General features: G+C 40.7%; 1 protein-coding gene across 4 annotated transcripts in view; it reads right to left on the minus strand.

Moving 5' to 3' along the window:
* Positions 1-15,306, minus strand: part of LOC149146420 (histidinol-phosphate aminotransferase, chloroplastic-like) — a 121,786-nt gene that overhangs the window by 62,482 nt on the left and 43,998 nt on the right. For all 4 annotated transcript variants that reach the window (XM_089447567.1, XM_089447568.1, XM_089447566.1 and 1 more), the window contains exons 3-7: positions 15,074-15,157; positions 14,264-14,418; positions 14,052-14,149; positions 11,773-11,881; positions 11,405-11,562 (exon numbers count right to left, since the gene is read on the minus strand). In XM_089447567.1, the coding sequence (XP_089303693.1) occupies positions 11,405-11,562; positions 11,773-11,881; positions 14,052-14,149; positions 14,264-14,418; positions 15,074-15,157 (604 nt within the window). The remainder of the gene's footprint in view (positions 1-11,404; positions 11,563-11,772; positions 11,882-14,051; positions 14,150-14,263; positions 14,419-15,073; positions 15,158-15,306) is intronic.

Consider the following 15,306-nt stretch of genomic DNA (forward strand, 5'->3'; position numbering starts at 1 on the left):
TTTATATGGGAGAGCAAATTAAAAAATGTGAACAGAGCGCTCAAAAATTGGGCCAAAACGCAATATGATGAACCAGAGAAACAAAAAAGAGAGGTAAAAGCCAAAATCGAAGATTTCCATTCTACATTAGAAAATCAAGAGTATCATCAGGTTGAAAAGATCCAAGAAGAAAAGCTTTATAATCAGTTATGCAGCATCAAAAGAGAGGAAGAAGAAAAATGGCGTATAAAATCTAGGCAGACTTGGCTGAAAAGCGGAGATAAGAACACCTCTTTCTTTCATAAGCAAGCTACTATTCGGCAAATTAAAAACAACATAACAGCCATCATAGACAATGCAGGGATCCAACACACTGATCAAACAGCTATTAAAAGTGTTGCCTCAGACCATTTCAAGGAGCTCCTATCTGAAACAGGGGAGGAAGAACCCTACGCTGACCTCTTGCAGCATTTGCCAACAAAGATCACAGCAGACTTAAATAAAAGGCTGACAGAAGAGATAAAAGAGGAAGAAATTAAGGAAGCAATCTGGTGTCTTCAGCCCAACAAGGCACCCGGGCCGGACGGTTTCTCAATATGTTTTTATAGAGAATATTGGGAGTTGATAAAAAAGGATCTCATAAAATACTTCAAATGGATACAGAGGAAAGGCAAAATAGGAGGCTACACAAATTCAACACACCTGGCCCTCATCCCAAAGGAGAACCGCCCTTCTAACTTCTCCCGATTTAGGCCAATATCTTTATGCAACTCCTCCTATAAAATATTCACAAAAATCCTCGCCTCCCGTCTCAAACCTCTTCTGCCGATGTTAATTTCAGAAAACCAAGGAGGCTTCATGGCTAACAGGCAAATATCTGACTCCATTCTCTTGGTTCAGGAAGCCATTCACTCTAGTTACTCCAGGAATGAAAAGGGTTTCATTTTGAAATTAGACTTGGCAAATGCCTTTGACAGGGTTAGGCATTCCTTTCTTTTTGTTGTACTTCAGAAAATGGGTTTTTCTCGCTCCTTACTTGATATTATAAGAGCCTGTATCTCTGGCCCTTGGATTGCTCCTCTTATCAATGGTAGACCTGGACCTTCTTTCCGTTCCTCAAGGGGTTTAAGACAAGGCTGCCCCTTATCTCCTTATCTTTTCCTCTTAATGGCAGAGTCTTTCAGTTGTGCGCTTGACCATAAGAGGCAGGCAGGTCTCATCACTGGTATTAAATTCGAAGATGGAGTGAAAAATATCAACCACTCCCAATTCGCTGATGATACTCTGTTGTTGGGAGGGGCGACTACAATCATAGCTCGAAGATTCAAATCCTTATTAGATCAATTCATGAGATATTCAGGGGGCCAGATTAACCATCTCAAAAGTTGCATTTACGGATGGAATGCCTCAGCTCAAACGATACAAAGCATTGCCACTATATTTGGTGTCCCTTGCAAGTTAAATTGGGGCTATTTCAGCTACCTGGGAATGCCGGTGAGTATTGGGAATGTAAGGGCAGATGTTTGGGAATTAACCTTAGACAAGATGAAAAGAAAAGTCCAAAGATGGGGAACATCTTGGCTCAATCCAGTTGGACGACTAGTGCTTCTAAAATCAGGTCTTTCCTCCCTATTTATCAATTTTCCTTGGCTCAGGCTCCAGCTTCTTTCCACCGTAAAATGGACAGTATTCTCAGATTCTTCCTTTGGCAGGGAGGGAAAAATGAGAAGAAAAAATTCAACTTGGTTGGTTGGAAACAAGTCACTCAAAACCAGGAGAAAGGTGGCCTTGGCATTAGATCCCCAATCCTCATGAATATAGCTTTTGGAGGAAAGTTGATATGGAGACTCATTGAAAACCAAACAGCCTGGTGGAAGAAAGTCCTGGAGGCAAAATACCTCAGCCAACCAAGGCAGCATCTTCTTGAAGCTGAGATCCCCAACAGAAACTGCACAAAGATTTGGAAGCTTTGTAAAAAAGCCATCATCTTCATGGCGCAAAACGTCTCTAAGGTGCCCAAAGGAGGTAAGGAAGTTAACATCGGCACTGACAAAATCATGGGAAATCCGCCAATCAACAGCCTCCCAGGTATGAACTCAATAACACTCTTCCTCCAAAGTAAAGGGATATATAAATTAAACCAAATTTCTCAATGGGATGCTTTATCCCATGCTTGGATGCAATGGAATTTCCCTCCCATTCCTCAACGTCTCAAAGGCAACTTTGATAACTTCTGTAAACATCTGCACAGCATCGCTCCCACCTTTGAAAATGACAAGGACGATTTCAGATGGGATCCTACAGGCACTAGCTACACAATAAAAGTAGGGTATGATCATTTGAACAGCAAGGAACACCCAGCGCCAACATGGATACACTGGAAAACTGTATGGAAAGCAGAAGCAATACCTAAAGTTAAATTCTTCATGTGGACTCTTTTGAAAGGAAAAACTCTTACGGCTGAGAATCTTAAAAAAAGAGGCATTGCGGGACCTTCCAGATGTCCTAATTGTCAAGATGCAGAGGAGTCTATTCAGCATCTTTTTATTTCATGCCCTTTCGCAGTCTCTTGCTGGAGTAGCATCAATCCTTCCATGGCCCTCATCTGGAATTCTCAGCAATCTATCGGAGAAGCTCTAAACAACTGGAAAAGAAGTTACCCCTGGCAATCCATGAAACACAATCCTGCTAAGAGAGTGTGGGATGCTCTCCCTTTTGCTATTCTTTGGAGGATATGGATTGCCCGGAACAACATGATATTTAGAAATAAAGAGACTTCTATCAGGCATCTCTGTATTAAGGCAAAAAATCTGGCGGTTGAAACAATTGCTTCTAAGCTCACAAAAAAAATTGACATATCTAGCCTATGGGTCGAGGAAAAAGACTTCATCAGAAATCTAACAGAAAAGATAAGTATTCCATTGACAGTGAACTCATGCAGCAATCCGGGCAAGGCTAACAGTATCAGATGGAAAATTCGATTAAAGCAGATCGACTTCGACAACTGGCTTCGCTCAAGTAACATTCACTCCTTGTTCTTTGACGGTGCCTCTAAATCTAATCCGGGCGTTGCGGGAGCAGGGGGCATTATCTTCAATCCCTTTGGTGAGCCCTTAGTCTCTTTTGAATGGGGTTTGGGGACCCTCTCCAACAACAGAGCTGAGGCTCTGGCCCTCTACCAAGGCATTCTTCAGCTACAGACACAGGGAATCAAAAAAGCTCTCATCTTTGGTGACTCTGCTATCATTATCAACTTAATGAATAGCAAGCAGAAAGCTTCTTATATTTTCTTGCAACAAATCATCAACAGATGCAAAGTTCTAAATTCCATGTTGCTTGGGAACGGGAGCGGGAGTGAAAATGGGAACGAGAGCAACCATTTTCAGAAGCTCCCGGTTTGGGAGCGAATCCAGGAGCGATTTTTTAAAATATATATGTTTTTAATTTTTAATACATATATGTCAACAAAAACATGTAGAATGATGAATTAGACATAAAAAACATAAAAAAAACATAGATTGATCATTGAACCATATCACATCAATCATCTAGAAATTATAATCGTCATCAACCATGTCCACAAGTTAGTAAAATACATATTACAACTGCAACATATTGAGTCTCGTGAATCATGATTCATCAAATTCAATCTTAAAGTTTCAACTTCAAGCTTTCAAAATTGTTATCATGATATGAAATGTTATAAATTTATAAAATGAAACATGAATAATGAAATGAAATGAAACAACTTTAGTCTTTCACGAAGCATCATATTCATAATTCACAATCATTACCAATGAGTTATAATTGCCAAGGCCCAACTTCAAACTTCAAATTTTCATTGTCACAGTAATATATTGTTTACAAAAAATATCATTATGATATGAAAGAGTCAAGAGTCAAGGACTCAAAACTCAACAGTTATGAAAACTAAAGTCTAATAGAAACTAAAAAAGACAAGTAAACTGTAAATCTACATGTGGCCCTTGCCACGAGAGTCTCCAGGAGTATAAGCAGGTCGTGGTGGTCTTCTAGGAGTCTCCAGCACAAACCGACGACCAGAACTAGAACCTCCACGTGAGGGTGTAGATGGAGGTGGCGACAACAAAGGAACGAGACTCGGACCTCGAGCATTGCTACTGGATGGTGGAGGTGGAGGTGGAATGGCTGCTGTAGCTGCTTCATCTTCATCCCTTACAAGTTCCTCTTCCAGTTCTTCAATATGTACAATTCCATCCTCCAAATTGTCATCCTCTAGGTGATTGTCCCAAATTTTATATGTGGGATCCTCATAAGCCCAATCACAGTAATGACTCAACAACCTCAAGTTGTAGTGCACATAAACCAAGCTTTCTGCTCAGTTTTCATTGAGTCTGTTTCTTTTCATATTATGTATGTAGCTGAAGGTGCTCCAACACCTCTCTGCAAAGAAGTATTTACAACCTGTGAAAGAACTTTTTTTGCCAATTTTGGCAAAAGTCCCTGGCCGCCATATGTTTCCCACCATGTGAGAGTATCAAATCTATCTCTGTCGTCCATTGCATGGAAGTTACCATACAAACCAGTGCCACTGAAGTATCTGCCTATTTCGAGGCGCACAGCTGCACATTCCTCCCTGTCAGATACCAACTTTTCTAATGCTTCCAAATATCCTCTAGTTACCTCTGCATCTAAATGGGGTTTGGTCCTAATCCCACCCCCTGCTGCAGGTTGGCCCAACCAAGATGTAGAGTAGTATTTTGGCGTAAGGATATACGCCAAGCAATGTAGTGGAAGATTAAGTCTATTAAACCGTTCACACACACAATCGTGAATCAGTTTGTACAAGTCGGGATCTCTGTTATGAACAATATCTTTTATTTGCCCCAACATGGTATCCATCTGCTCATACACCTCGCCAATCACTGGTTTGTCTGTATCTGCAAACCGAATCATGTGATAAATGGGCTTGGTGAAATCCAATACTTGCCTCACACTTGTCCAAAACTGACCATCAAGAGCAGCCTCCTCCACCAGTTCAAAACCTCACCTATCAGCTGCATTTGTAGCCCTTTCCTTTAATACCTGCCAATGTGAACTTCATACCATGCTAGCCAATGACTCTTACCTTCAAAAGGCGCCTGAAGGTGAGGTAATAGCTACCAAATCTGGTCTTTGCAATCTTCAACAACTCCAATCTCGAGTGACTGCGGAAAAGGCCATGGTTATTGCTATGATTTGTAATAAATTTTATCATTTGTTTGCCTTTCTTGTACAAATCACCAATCCATTGGTATTGTTCATTTTTGTTCTTGACAACATCATGCAACAGAAGGTTCAATGTGTGAACCAAACATCCAGACCAAAATATGTTGGGGTATTTATCCTCAATAATTGCTCTCATTGCCTTACAATTAGGAGCATTATCAGTGATGACTTGAATGACATTATATGGCCCAATACGGTCAATTGTTTCAAGTAATGCTTCTGCAATGTTGATGGCAGTCTTGAACTTGTCTGAGTAATCATGTGCAGTTAGAAAGATGGGACCACTAACATTCACAGCAAGAACACTTATCAATGGCTTGCCTTTTACATTTGTCCATCCATCAGATACAATGGACACCCCATGCTCAGTCCAAGAACTTGTCATTCTATTCAAAGAATGTGATATTTTTTCTTTTTCATGATCAAGTCCAACAGTTCTTGCCTTGTCATACCCAGGGCTCTTGTATCCTTTAGGTGCATCATTTATGGCAGAAACCATTTCGTGCCAATAAGGTGAGCGAAAAACATTGAATGGTATCCCACATGCATAGAGAAACCTGTAAACCTTTGAATCCACATCATTCCTACACCCCTCATCAAGGAAATCTGATATCGTTCTACGCCTTAAAGATGATGACCCTGTGCCTCCATATCCACTGCCTTGGGAGGACGTTGAAGGAGTTCTTTGTGATTGTGAGCTTGGTTCAAAGAAACCCCTTGATTTTTTTGATTTGTATTGGGCTTCCGTATTTTCCCTTATGTATTTGGCTCTATCCGCTGCTGACACCGCTGTACAAATTTTGATTCCTATTTGTTTGTCTCCATCCCATGGCCTTTTCCCGCAGAGGTGTCTTCTAGCACGAGTGTATGAACCTGTGTAATCAGTGTTGCAATGGGGGCAATGAAATTTAGTGGTTCCACCCCCTCTCCCTGTTTTAGCCCTGTTAACATATTTCCACAATGGCGTTTGGTCTTGTTTAGTTTTTTGAGGGTCATGTTCACCATCCTCCAGCTCCTCCTCACCGAGGTTTTCATCAATTCGACTTTCTCCAGCTTATTCATCCCCCTCTTCAGTTTGGCCCCTCCGTTTCCTACTCTCCAGCACCATAATAACCATAAAAGGGACCAAGAAGAGGAAAATGCCAAGAAATATAGCCAAGTCCATGGTGTTTGATGTTTGTAGGGTTTTGAATCTGCAAATTAATTTAATTTATTGGGATTAATTAATTTAATTTATTGGGATTAATTAATTTAATTTATTAATTTAATTTAAATTCATGATTTTTAAACTAAATAAACTAAGTTAAATTAACTAAATTACTACCTAACTAAATTAAACTAACTAAATTACTAAGTTACTTACCTCTTTGCAGGCTTGCTCCTCACTCCTCGACACTTGCTCCTCGCTTCTCCTTGCTCCTTTGTTCTTGCTCTCCAACAAACTCAACTCAATGAAGTGATAATGAATTTTTTTAGGCCCATTGGGCTTTTAAAACAAAAAAGCAAAAAATTTAAATTTAAATTTTTTTCAAGTCCGCGGAATTTTTTTCCACTGGATCACTCCCGATGCCGCCCGAAACGCTCCCGGAGCGATTTTTTAATGCTCAGGAGCGATCGGGAGCGATCGCTCCCCGACTTAAAATTTCGCTCCGGGAGCGACGGAGCAATCGCTCCCTACAACGCTCCCGAAAATGGCAGGGAGCGCAAAAAAATTTTCGGGAGCGCGCTCCGGAGCCGCTCCCGCCCGAAGCGAGATTCGGGAGCAGGTTCGGGGGGGGGCGCTCCCCCGCAACTATGGTTCTGATTAATCATGATACGGAATTCCAATTCTATCACATCCTCCGATCCATCAATCAAGAGGCAGACAAACGGGCCAGTCATGCTTGCTCTCGGCCCAAAGGAAGCCTGTTCTGTAACAATGAAGATTCGTTTCAATTCCTCCCGTGATTTTCATGATTTATTTAAACTATTTATGTCATATGATCTGTGCTACTGTCAAAGCGTACTCCGGCGAAATCTCCTGTAATCCCGAGGCCCTCTGTTGCAATCTTCAGATAATACCTTCATATCTTATAGCAGATCTTGTTGTATCTCCTAAATATTGCTTTTCCTTTGGACTCCGTGATCGACCTAGATTCCTTCACGTGATCTGGCTCGCTTTGGGTCTCTGCCCGCCGGCTATATATCATGGGAAGCTCCCCTCTCATCTACAAGTTCCCCTCTTCTTGCTCGTTTTTCCCCCCGATCTCGCTCCCTTTATTAGCAGTTATTTTTCGACCTCCAATTTTGTGATCGCTCCATCGATCAGGCTCCCTTCCGCCCGAATTTCCCTTTCTGGGTTGTCAAGCTTCTCCAACTCGCCTCAGCGCAATCCTCCCTTATCTCACCTTGCTTCCTATCACACAGCCTTAGACTCTGTCCCAATTCCTGGAATTCTCCTCAGTTCTGCTTTCAATTTCCCGAGAACCCCTTCTACTCTTTCCCCTGCCTCTCTGATCAACATTTTGGTTATCATTATCGTCAATACAGCCTGTGGGAGCCTTCATCCAGAATCGTTTCAAGTCCGATTTGAAGTTCTTTGGATGGATCGCAGTGAAGATTGCCTCCATTGTCGTGACCTGCAGGCAGAACTAGAGCAAGTTAGAGCTCATCAGCGTCTCTTGGATGAGAAAATCGAAGCTGCTTCCAGAATCATTTCAGCAAAATATGAAGCCGACATCGCCCTCTTCCTTCATCGCATCTCCTCTCTGCAGGAGCAATTCATCTCTCTCAAAAACACCTGTGCGCACATTCAGGAATCTGTTGACATTCTCAGGTATATGATGGACAAGATCAACGCCCCAAGTACCAGCTCCTCTAGCATAAAAATCGCAGAAGCTGACAGCCACCCAGAGAACTCCACTGCTCGACAAATCAGTCACATAAGCATAGATTAGATGTTTTGTAAAGTTAGTTTGTTACTGCTCCAGTTTGTCCGAATTTACACTTGTGTTAGAGTCTTTCAAGTAGATTATGGAAACATTTCAGCGGAATCCTTCAATGTAATTCAGATGCAAGCTCATCCTATGAGCTCTTCTCCTGTATTGCTGGAGCTTAGTCTCCCCTCCCTTTTTTGAATACATACAGCACCCGATTTCGTGAAAAAAAAAATAAAAAATAAATAAAATAAATTAATGTGTACATGTCGTGGGGCCCTCCAAAGGCCTAATAATGTCTTGAAGTGCCATACTGAGGAATAAATTCCTCGAAATATGATGGACGAGGGGGTGGCCCCTTGTTCTCCAAGTAGTAGACTGGTGGTGCTCCCAATGGGTCTAAGGGCACATAAATGACCCCATGGGTCTCCATATGAATCTGAGATGCCTATAGATCCTCTGCAAGGGTCCGAGTTGTGGAATATTGGCCCCTTATGAGGCTTATTTTTCCACTAGAGCCCTCCAAAGGCCTAATAATGTCCTGAAATGCCATACTAAGGAATAAATTCCTCGAAATATGATGGACAAGGGGGTGGCCCCTTGTTATCCAAGTAGTAGACTTGTGGTGCTCCCAATGAGTCTAAGGGCACATAAATGACCCCATGGGTCTCCATATGAATCTGAGATGCCTATAGATCCTCTGCAAGGGTTCGATTGGTGGAATGAATGCTGCAATGACATTATACAAGTCCTAGGAAAACTGTCAAGAGTGTGGGGCTCCTGTGGGGGCCTACTGGGCATAATGTACCAAGCATATCATCATCATCCAAAAAGTGGATCGCCAGTAGTCTTTGAGCATCGATGAGGATCCGCGGAGTGATGTCTGTTGTTGTGGAGGCCAATGGCTCTCTATGCACACCCCATATGTGTCAATGAAGACCTCTAGGGTTAGGATCTCATATAGGAAGACCAAACCCAAATGGAAACCACCTGTAATCCTACATAAGATCCAATGTGTCCCCTAGGCTTCCAGTACAACCAGTCATTAAAATAATCATGTAAAAGAGTTTACAAACCATGGATAACAAAGTGAGCACTTCACAATGGCATGCCCTTCCGTGGTGGGCTTTGGTGCTAGTGTCTCCAAGCTCCAAAGGGGGTTAACCAAGTACCTTATTAGGTGGTTTCAGCCCTTAAAGAGGATAGTATGTCCAAAGTACATCCCTCTAATGGAGGTGGCAAGTGATAAATAAGTGGAATGGAGTAGGGAATGAGAAGGGCAATCTTGAGCCACATATTGGAGCATAGGGGTAGCTAGATAAGGGGAAGCCCACACCTGGGTATGTAATCTGTAGGAGGGAGTAATCGTGGTACATGAGGTGCCCCGGTCTTGATTTTTCCACCCTTCTTTATATGTCTTTTGCCTTTTATGAATTTTCTTTAATTAACTGCTCGGGGCTGAAAGTACAAGAGCATGATGTGCAAGATAAAAGGCAAAAGACATATAAATTTTCAATTTGTTTTTGAGTTAGGAAAATTTTAATATTCCTATAGTCAAAAATTAGATCGATCTCAGTTGTCCAAGGAGATCTAATCTCAGCCATTCATGGCAGTAGTGGGCCCAAGTTAAATTCTAAGAGGGAAAAAGGGTGTAGAACTTGTTCATTATGCACAAGACATCTTGGTGTTCAACTCAGCGAGAGAGAGAAGATTTCAGGGCAGCTCTAGGGTTTCAGATCAATGTGAAAGAGGCAGAGAAAGAAGGTTGATTCATCCAGGATCACTTCCAGCCATTCGCACACCTCTCCAGGGGCCGAGATAACTGCGCAGAGGAGGTCGTACAGACAGTGTGAGTCCATACCAGTGCGCAGAAAAGAGGTTGTGCATGTTTGTAGTGCGCAGACAGTTGCGTAGAGGGTTTGCAAAGAGAGAAAGGGAAGTTTTCCCTCTTGAATGTAATCTTTTCCTTAAGCAGATTTTGTTGAGCTGAACAATAAAACACCAAGATTGCAAGTTTTCCCCAGATTGGAGTTTCCTGGGTAAATTTATTGTGCACTGTTTTTATGCTGTAATTGTCTTCATCTATTCCTTTTGTTTATAGCTGCATACAAATTAGAAAACTCAGCGTATTTGTGGGTTAAAAGTTAAAGTTCAGATTTTCATTCTTTGCTTGGTTAAAATTCACAGATTAGTTAGCTGGGTTTTAGAAAATTAACACAAGTGCAAAACCCACACTGTGCCGAATGTGGACATGTAGAAACCTTGAAATGCCTTTTTTGGTTCTATTCCTTTGCTCAAGATGTACGGACCCATGTAGACTCTGTCTATCAACAATATTTGCCTACTTCTTTGACTTGGCAGGCTACCTTGCTAGGTGATTGTTTGCAATGGGCCATTGAATTTCAGGATGCTTAGATGCTCTTTCAAACTGAAGCCCTCTTTTGAATCTGGAAAACCTGAAATGGTGCTTCGTTTAATGTTGTGGTATCATCACATCAATTCTCTTGGTTTGATGCAGCTCCAATGTGTGCAAGGTTGCTATTTCAGATTATTATACAGACTGCAAAGTACAGCCGAAGATGGAGCCTCTACGGGCAAATTCTTGAATATTGGCATGAGGCCCAACATATTATGAGCAAAGTGCCTCCAAACCCTCTTGGCCTGTTTGGCAGGGATCAGCTTCTCAACCTGGCTCCATTGGGTCAAACCCCAATAGGGCTTGTCACAAGACTAGATGACAAGTTCAGGAGCATGCACACAATCTATCTATTGGAAACCCCTGACATGACAAACAGTTTCCCACTGGCAATTGCTATCTCAAAGGGGTCCAATCACCCAGAGCCACTCACTAATGGGTGGGGCACTATGAGTATTGCTATCTCAAAGGGGTCCAATCACCCAGAGCCACTCACTAATGGGTGGGGCACTATGATTATTGATGTTGATCCTTTGGCAACTGGATGGAGCAAAGCCTCCAGAAACAGCTCCATCCTGGCTGTATGGGTCATAGGATAGTTATCTGTATCAAGCATTGACACTACAATTTTATTTTTCATATGCCTATGACTGAGACTTTATGATGAGGGGTATTTTGGCTTAAGCCAGCCCTTATTTTTGAGATTTGTGCTCCGCTAGTGAGCAATGGTGATCCACCCATTTTTTGTATTAAAGCATGTGCATACTTTTGCCAATTAATAGAGTCAACTTTAAAGTAAGCTTTAATTCAAAAAAAAAGGCCACATAACAGGGAAAGACTTGATTACCGGCTCTTTTGCTGAATGTCCGCAAAACAATCAGATTCTCATGTTCTTTCACCCAGGCCATCCTGGATTCTTTTCCTGAAAATTCAATGTATGCTTCATCCAGCACGACCAAGATTGGTAGGCGAAGAATCACCAGAAGGTCATCATCATTAATAATGCTAGCCAACAGTCAAAAGACATGCAAAGAATAATATCAACCATGAATGTTTCACGAAGGATCCAAATCTCTTTTAAAAACCTTACATTTTAATGTATAAATTGCTAACAAGTACTGAGAAGAGTAGTATTCTAAGATCCAATTAACCATAAGAAAAGTTGAAAATAAAAAATCAAAGACAACTTATCAATAATATTCTGTAGAACAAAACCTGCCATCTGGATTGTTTGGAGAAGTTAAGAAGATGCATTTTGGCTTCTCTTTCTTCACAGTTTCAATAATACCAGAAACATCCAAATGGAAATAAGCTAGTCTTGGAACTGCAAAAATGAAAAAAGTGTCAAACAAGAGAATAGGTAGCTAATTCAATTAGCAGAGGATAAGCTCTCTGTCTCGAGTATTGTAGCACTTAAAGAAAAAAAAATTACATACGCACATTAAACAAACATCCACACAATTATCCTTTCAACTATTTTCTCCACTTTTATAGCACTTTGAAAACTACAAATGCAGATTCAGCAAAAATAGAAGTTAAAGCTTTGATAACTGCTTGCTAGCAGTTCATTACTTCATTGTTGAAAGGCATGAGATAAATGACCATTATAGGAAGATGCTTGAGCCTCAACCAGTATCTGATTCCAAACTGTTTGATTTGTTTGAAATTCAACAGGGCATCCATAGGTAATCCAGGCAAAGCTGGGGAGAGAGGAACAATTATGTGTGACAGAGGAAGAAAAACTCTTACCTATTTTATTGGCAACGAAGCTGAACTTACAGCCTTGATTGAGGAGTTTAGCATGAAATGCAAATATGAATAATCCGTTAATCCTGGATGAATAAAAGTCAACTATAAATTAATGGCAAAGAATTGGTTGACAGGAAATAAACAATTTAGATTAGATGATGAAAGCAATTGCATTACTTCATTCTTCACATCAGTCAAATAGAATCACATTGGGATCATATTGCATAACTTGTCAGATAGTTAAAAAACTCAGCTTCACAGGATGGAACGAGGGATCCTGATTGGACACTAAGATTGATAGCAGAGTAATAAAGACATTAAGCATAACCAGTGAGCCATTCATTTTTATTATTTTCTAACTTGTATTTAAACTTTATTCAAAATCATTGGTGATGATTCTTAAAGAGGGCAATGAAATTCAACGTTTTTTAATTTCCATGAGATATTTGGTGAATTATGGATTGCAAACTCTTCAAAGTCCATTATCTGTTGTGCAGACCTTGGAGGAGCAAAATTACGCAGAATTTGTGCAGTATGAAAAGAGGCCAAATAGGAAGAACCCACTGCAAGTGCAGCCTGGAGACCAGAGAAAGAAACGGCAATCAGGGAAAATTCAAAATATGAAATATGAGCGGAAGTATCCTTACCATTCCAGGATGTAAAGGAACGTGCTTTTTTGGCCAAAAAGAGATGAGGGGTAGCACTGAATAAATTCTAACAGGCGTTGCAACGGAGTCTAAGAACATGCATGGTGTTCAGTGCATCTCCACAACACCATCAAGCTTGGAGCATAAACCTACATTTCCAAGTTGCAGCAATAGCTCAGGGTAATGGCCTTGACTCAACATATATGTACAGATAAACAAGAAAAGAGATTAGATAAATTGCTAATGAAGATCGACAGGCTCAAAACAAAGGCAATAGCAATCACGCATGGAAGGAAAGCTGTGCATGAAAGGCAAAGAGAGATGCAGAGAGACTTTGTTGTATTGTTGGAAAGAATTCCCCATGCTGATAGAAGAGAATCAAGAGGAAAGGAAAATTTGCAAAAGCCATGTTCTGCACTCAGAAGAGTTGTAGGCTCCCAAATTTAAGGTTGAAACCAGTATCTTATAGGAGCTTTTGCACGATGTGTAGTGACCTTTCTTTTAAATGTATCTTATATGAACAGAAAGATATTTGCAAAAGATAAAATAAAAGTGAAAGGTCATATACAAAGCTAAATCATATCCTCTTCCTCAGCACTGCTATGACAGAAATAAAATCAGAATATCCTGAAGCATCTAACCCTTTAGCATCTTTGATCAAGGGATACCTTTAGCAGCAGATGGGTGGTGACTTAGTAGGAGTTTTATCAGGTTCTTAACATTTTTTAAAAGTATGTACAGGGTTATGGGTGGGGTTTTGGACAGTCATTAGTTAGAAGTTATGCCCTATGTTAACACTGAATTTCTTGCGTTTGAGAAGCTGCCTATATAATTTTTCCCAAGGAAAACCTCATGTGGAAACCCCCAGGCACCTCTCCACTGATTACAGCATCTGACGCGGTAGGGACATCAACTGAGGCATCCAAAACCAGCAGCCAGCCCAAGGGAACAACCCCGAGACATCCTGCATAAAGCTTAAAGCACTCAACCACTCAAGCTAGCCCACCGGGCTACAACCTGCATATGTAAGATCAAAATTTCTATATAAACAAGTTTTCCTTGATTCTTTCTAACATAAAGCTAACTGTTATTGCTTACCCTTTATCACAGTTGCCCCATTCACACAGGCATCAAACTCATACATAGTAAATGTGGGTGGGCAATCAATAATCTTGTCACCAGGATCAAGCACACACCTGCAGCATATAAGATATTGTTAAAAACTTGGAAGTGCTCATAGTTATAGTTTAAAACATGAATTTGCAATGTAAACGAATAAGGGCAAAAAAACATGGGTATATAGTATATACCGCATGATGAGATCGATAAGTTCATCTGCTCCACATCCTGCAAGTAAATAAGATGCATCAAGACCTGAATCCTCAGCAAGTGCAGCTCGTAAGCGCCGACTCTCTGGATCAGGATATATATAAGGAAACTCAATATTCCCCAATGCTTCCATAACCTGCAACCAACAAAGATTACAAGTTTCCCACTAAGATAACCTTAAACTAACATTTCCAGTGAAGAATATCTCCAAGGAATTGGATAACAACATCAACTAGATTAAACTACCATGAAATCTGTAAGTCACAAGTTCAAATCTGGAATCCTGAGTTTACATGAAACAGCCTACAGAGTAGTGCACTGATTTCTACAGATTGGAATTTGAAGTTGGGAAATAGCAGGAAAGGCTCTTGACTAAATTTATTCCAATCAATCACCACCAAATTTCCGAATAAAATATCAAATTGAGTGTACACTGTAAATACACCAAAAATGTTGAGGCCCCATTCTCCATTCAATGTACTGAATCAAAGTCTCTCTCTCTCTCTCTCTCTCTCTCTCTCCTGTGAACACACACAAACAAACCCTAGATACTGCTATGAATATGGAACTTGCTACTGGCTTTCATACAATATAATGCCTAAAGGGCCTAGACCTTCAACCTTCGTCACTTGCATAATACCACAAACCCTATTTTAGATGCAGTTCCCAAATTTCTACTGCATTGACCCTTGTATTAATTCTCTACATTTCTTAAGTATGAATTAAAACCACCATCTAATACGACTCCAGATTCCACAATCAAGATCAAACATTATGCTTAAACAACTTGCCTCTGGTGGTGGGCCATATGGATTTTCATTTGCATCCAGCTTAATTATGTCTTGAGGTTTTCTTCCAAGCCGCGCAGACAATACCTGCAAAAAGTAAGTTACAAATACATCAGAACTCAAGGAGCAATGGAGAATTGGAAATGCAAAACCAGTATAGGTGGAAATACAGTCCATGAGGGTACACAATTGTAATTGTGCGAAGCATCTGCTCATCTATTGCTATCTCTTCTGCC

Source organism: Pinus tabuliformis, chromosome X (genome assembly GCF_031772625.1).
Source record: "Pinus tabuliformis cultivar Carrire ecotype Pingquan chromosome X, CPIR1, whole genome shotgun sequence".
Taxonomy (NCBI): Eukaryota; Viridiplantae; Streptophyta; class Pinopsida; order Pinales; family Pinaceae; genus Pinus; species Pinus tabuliformis.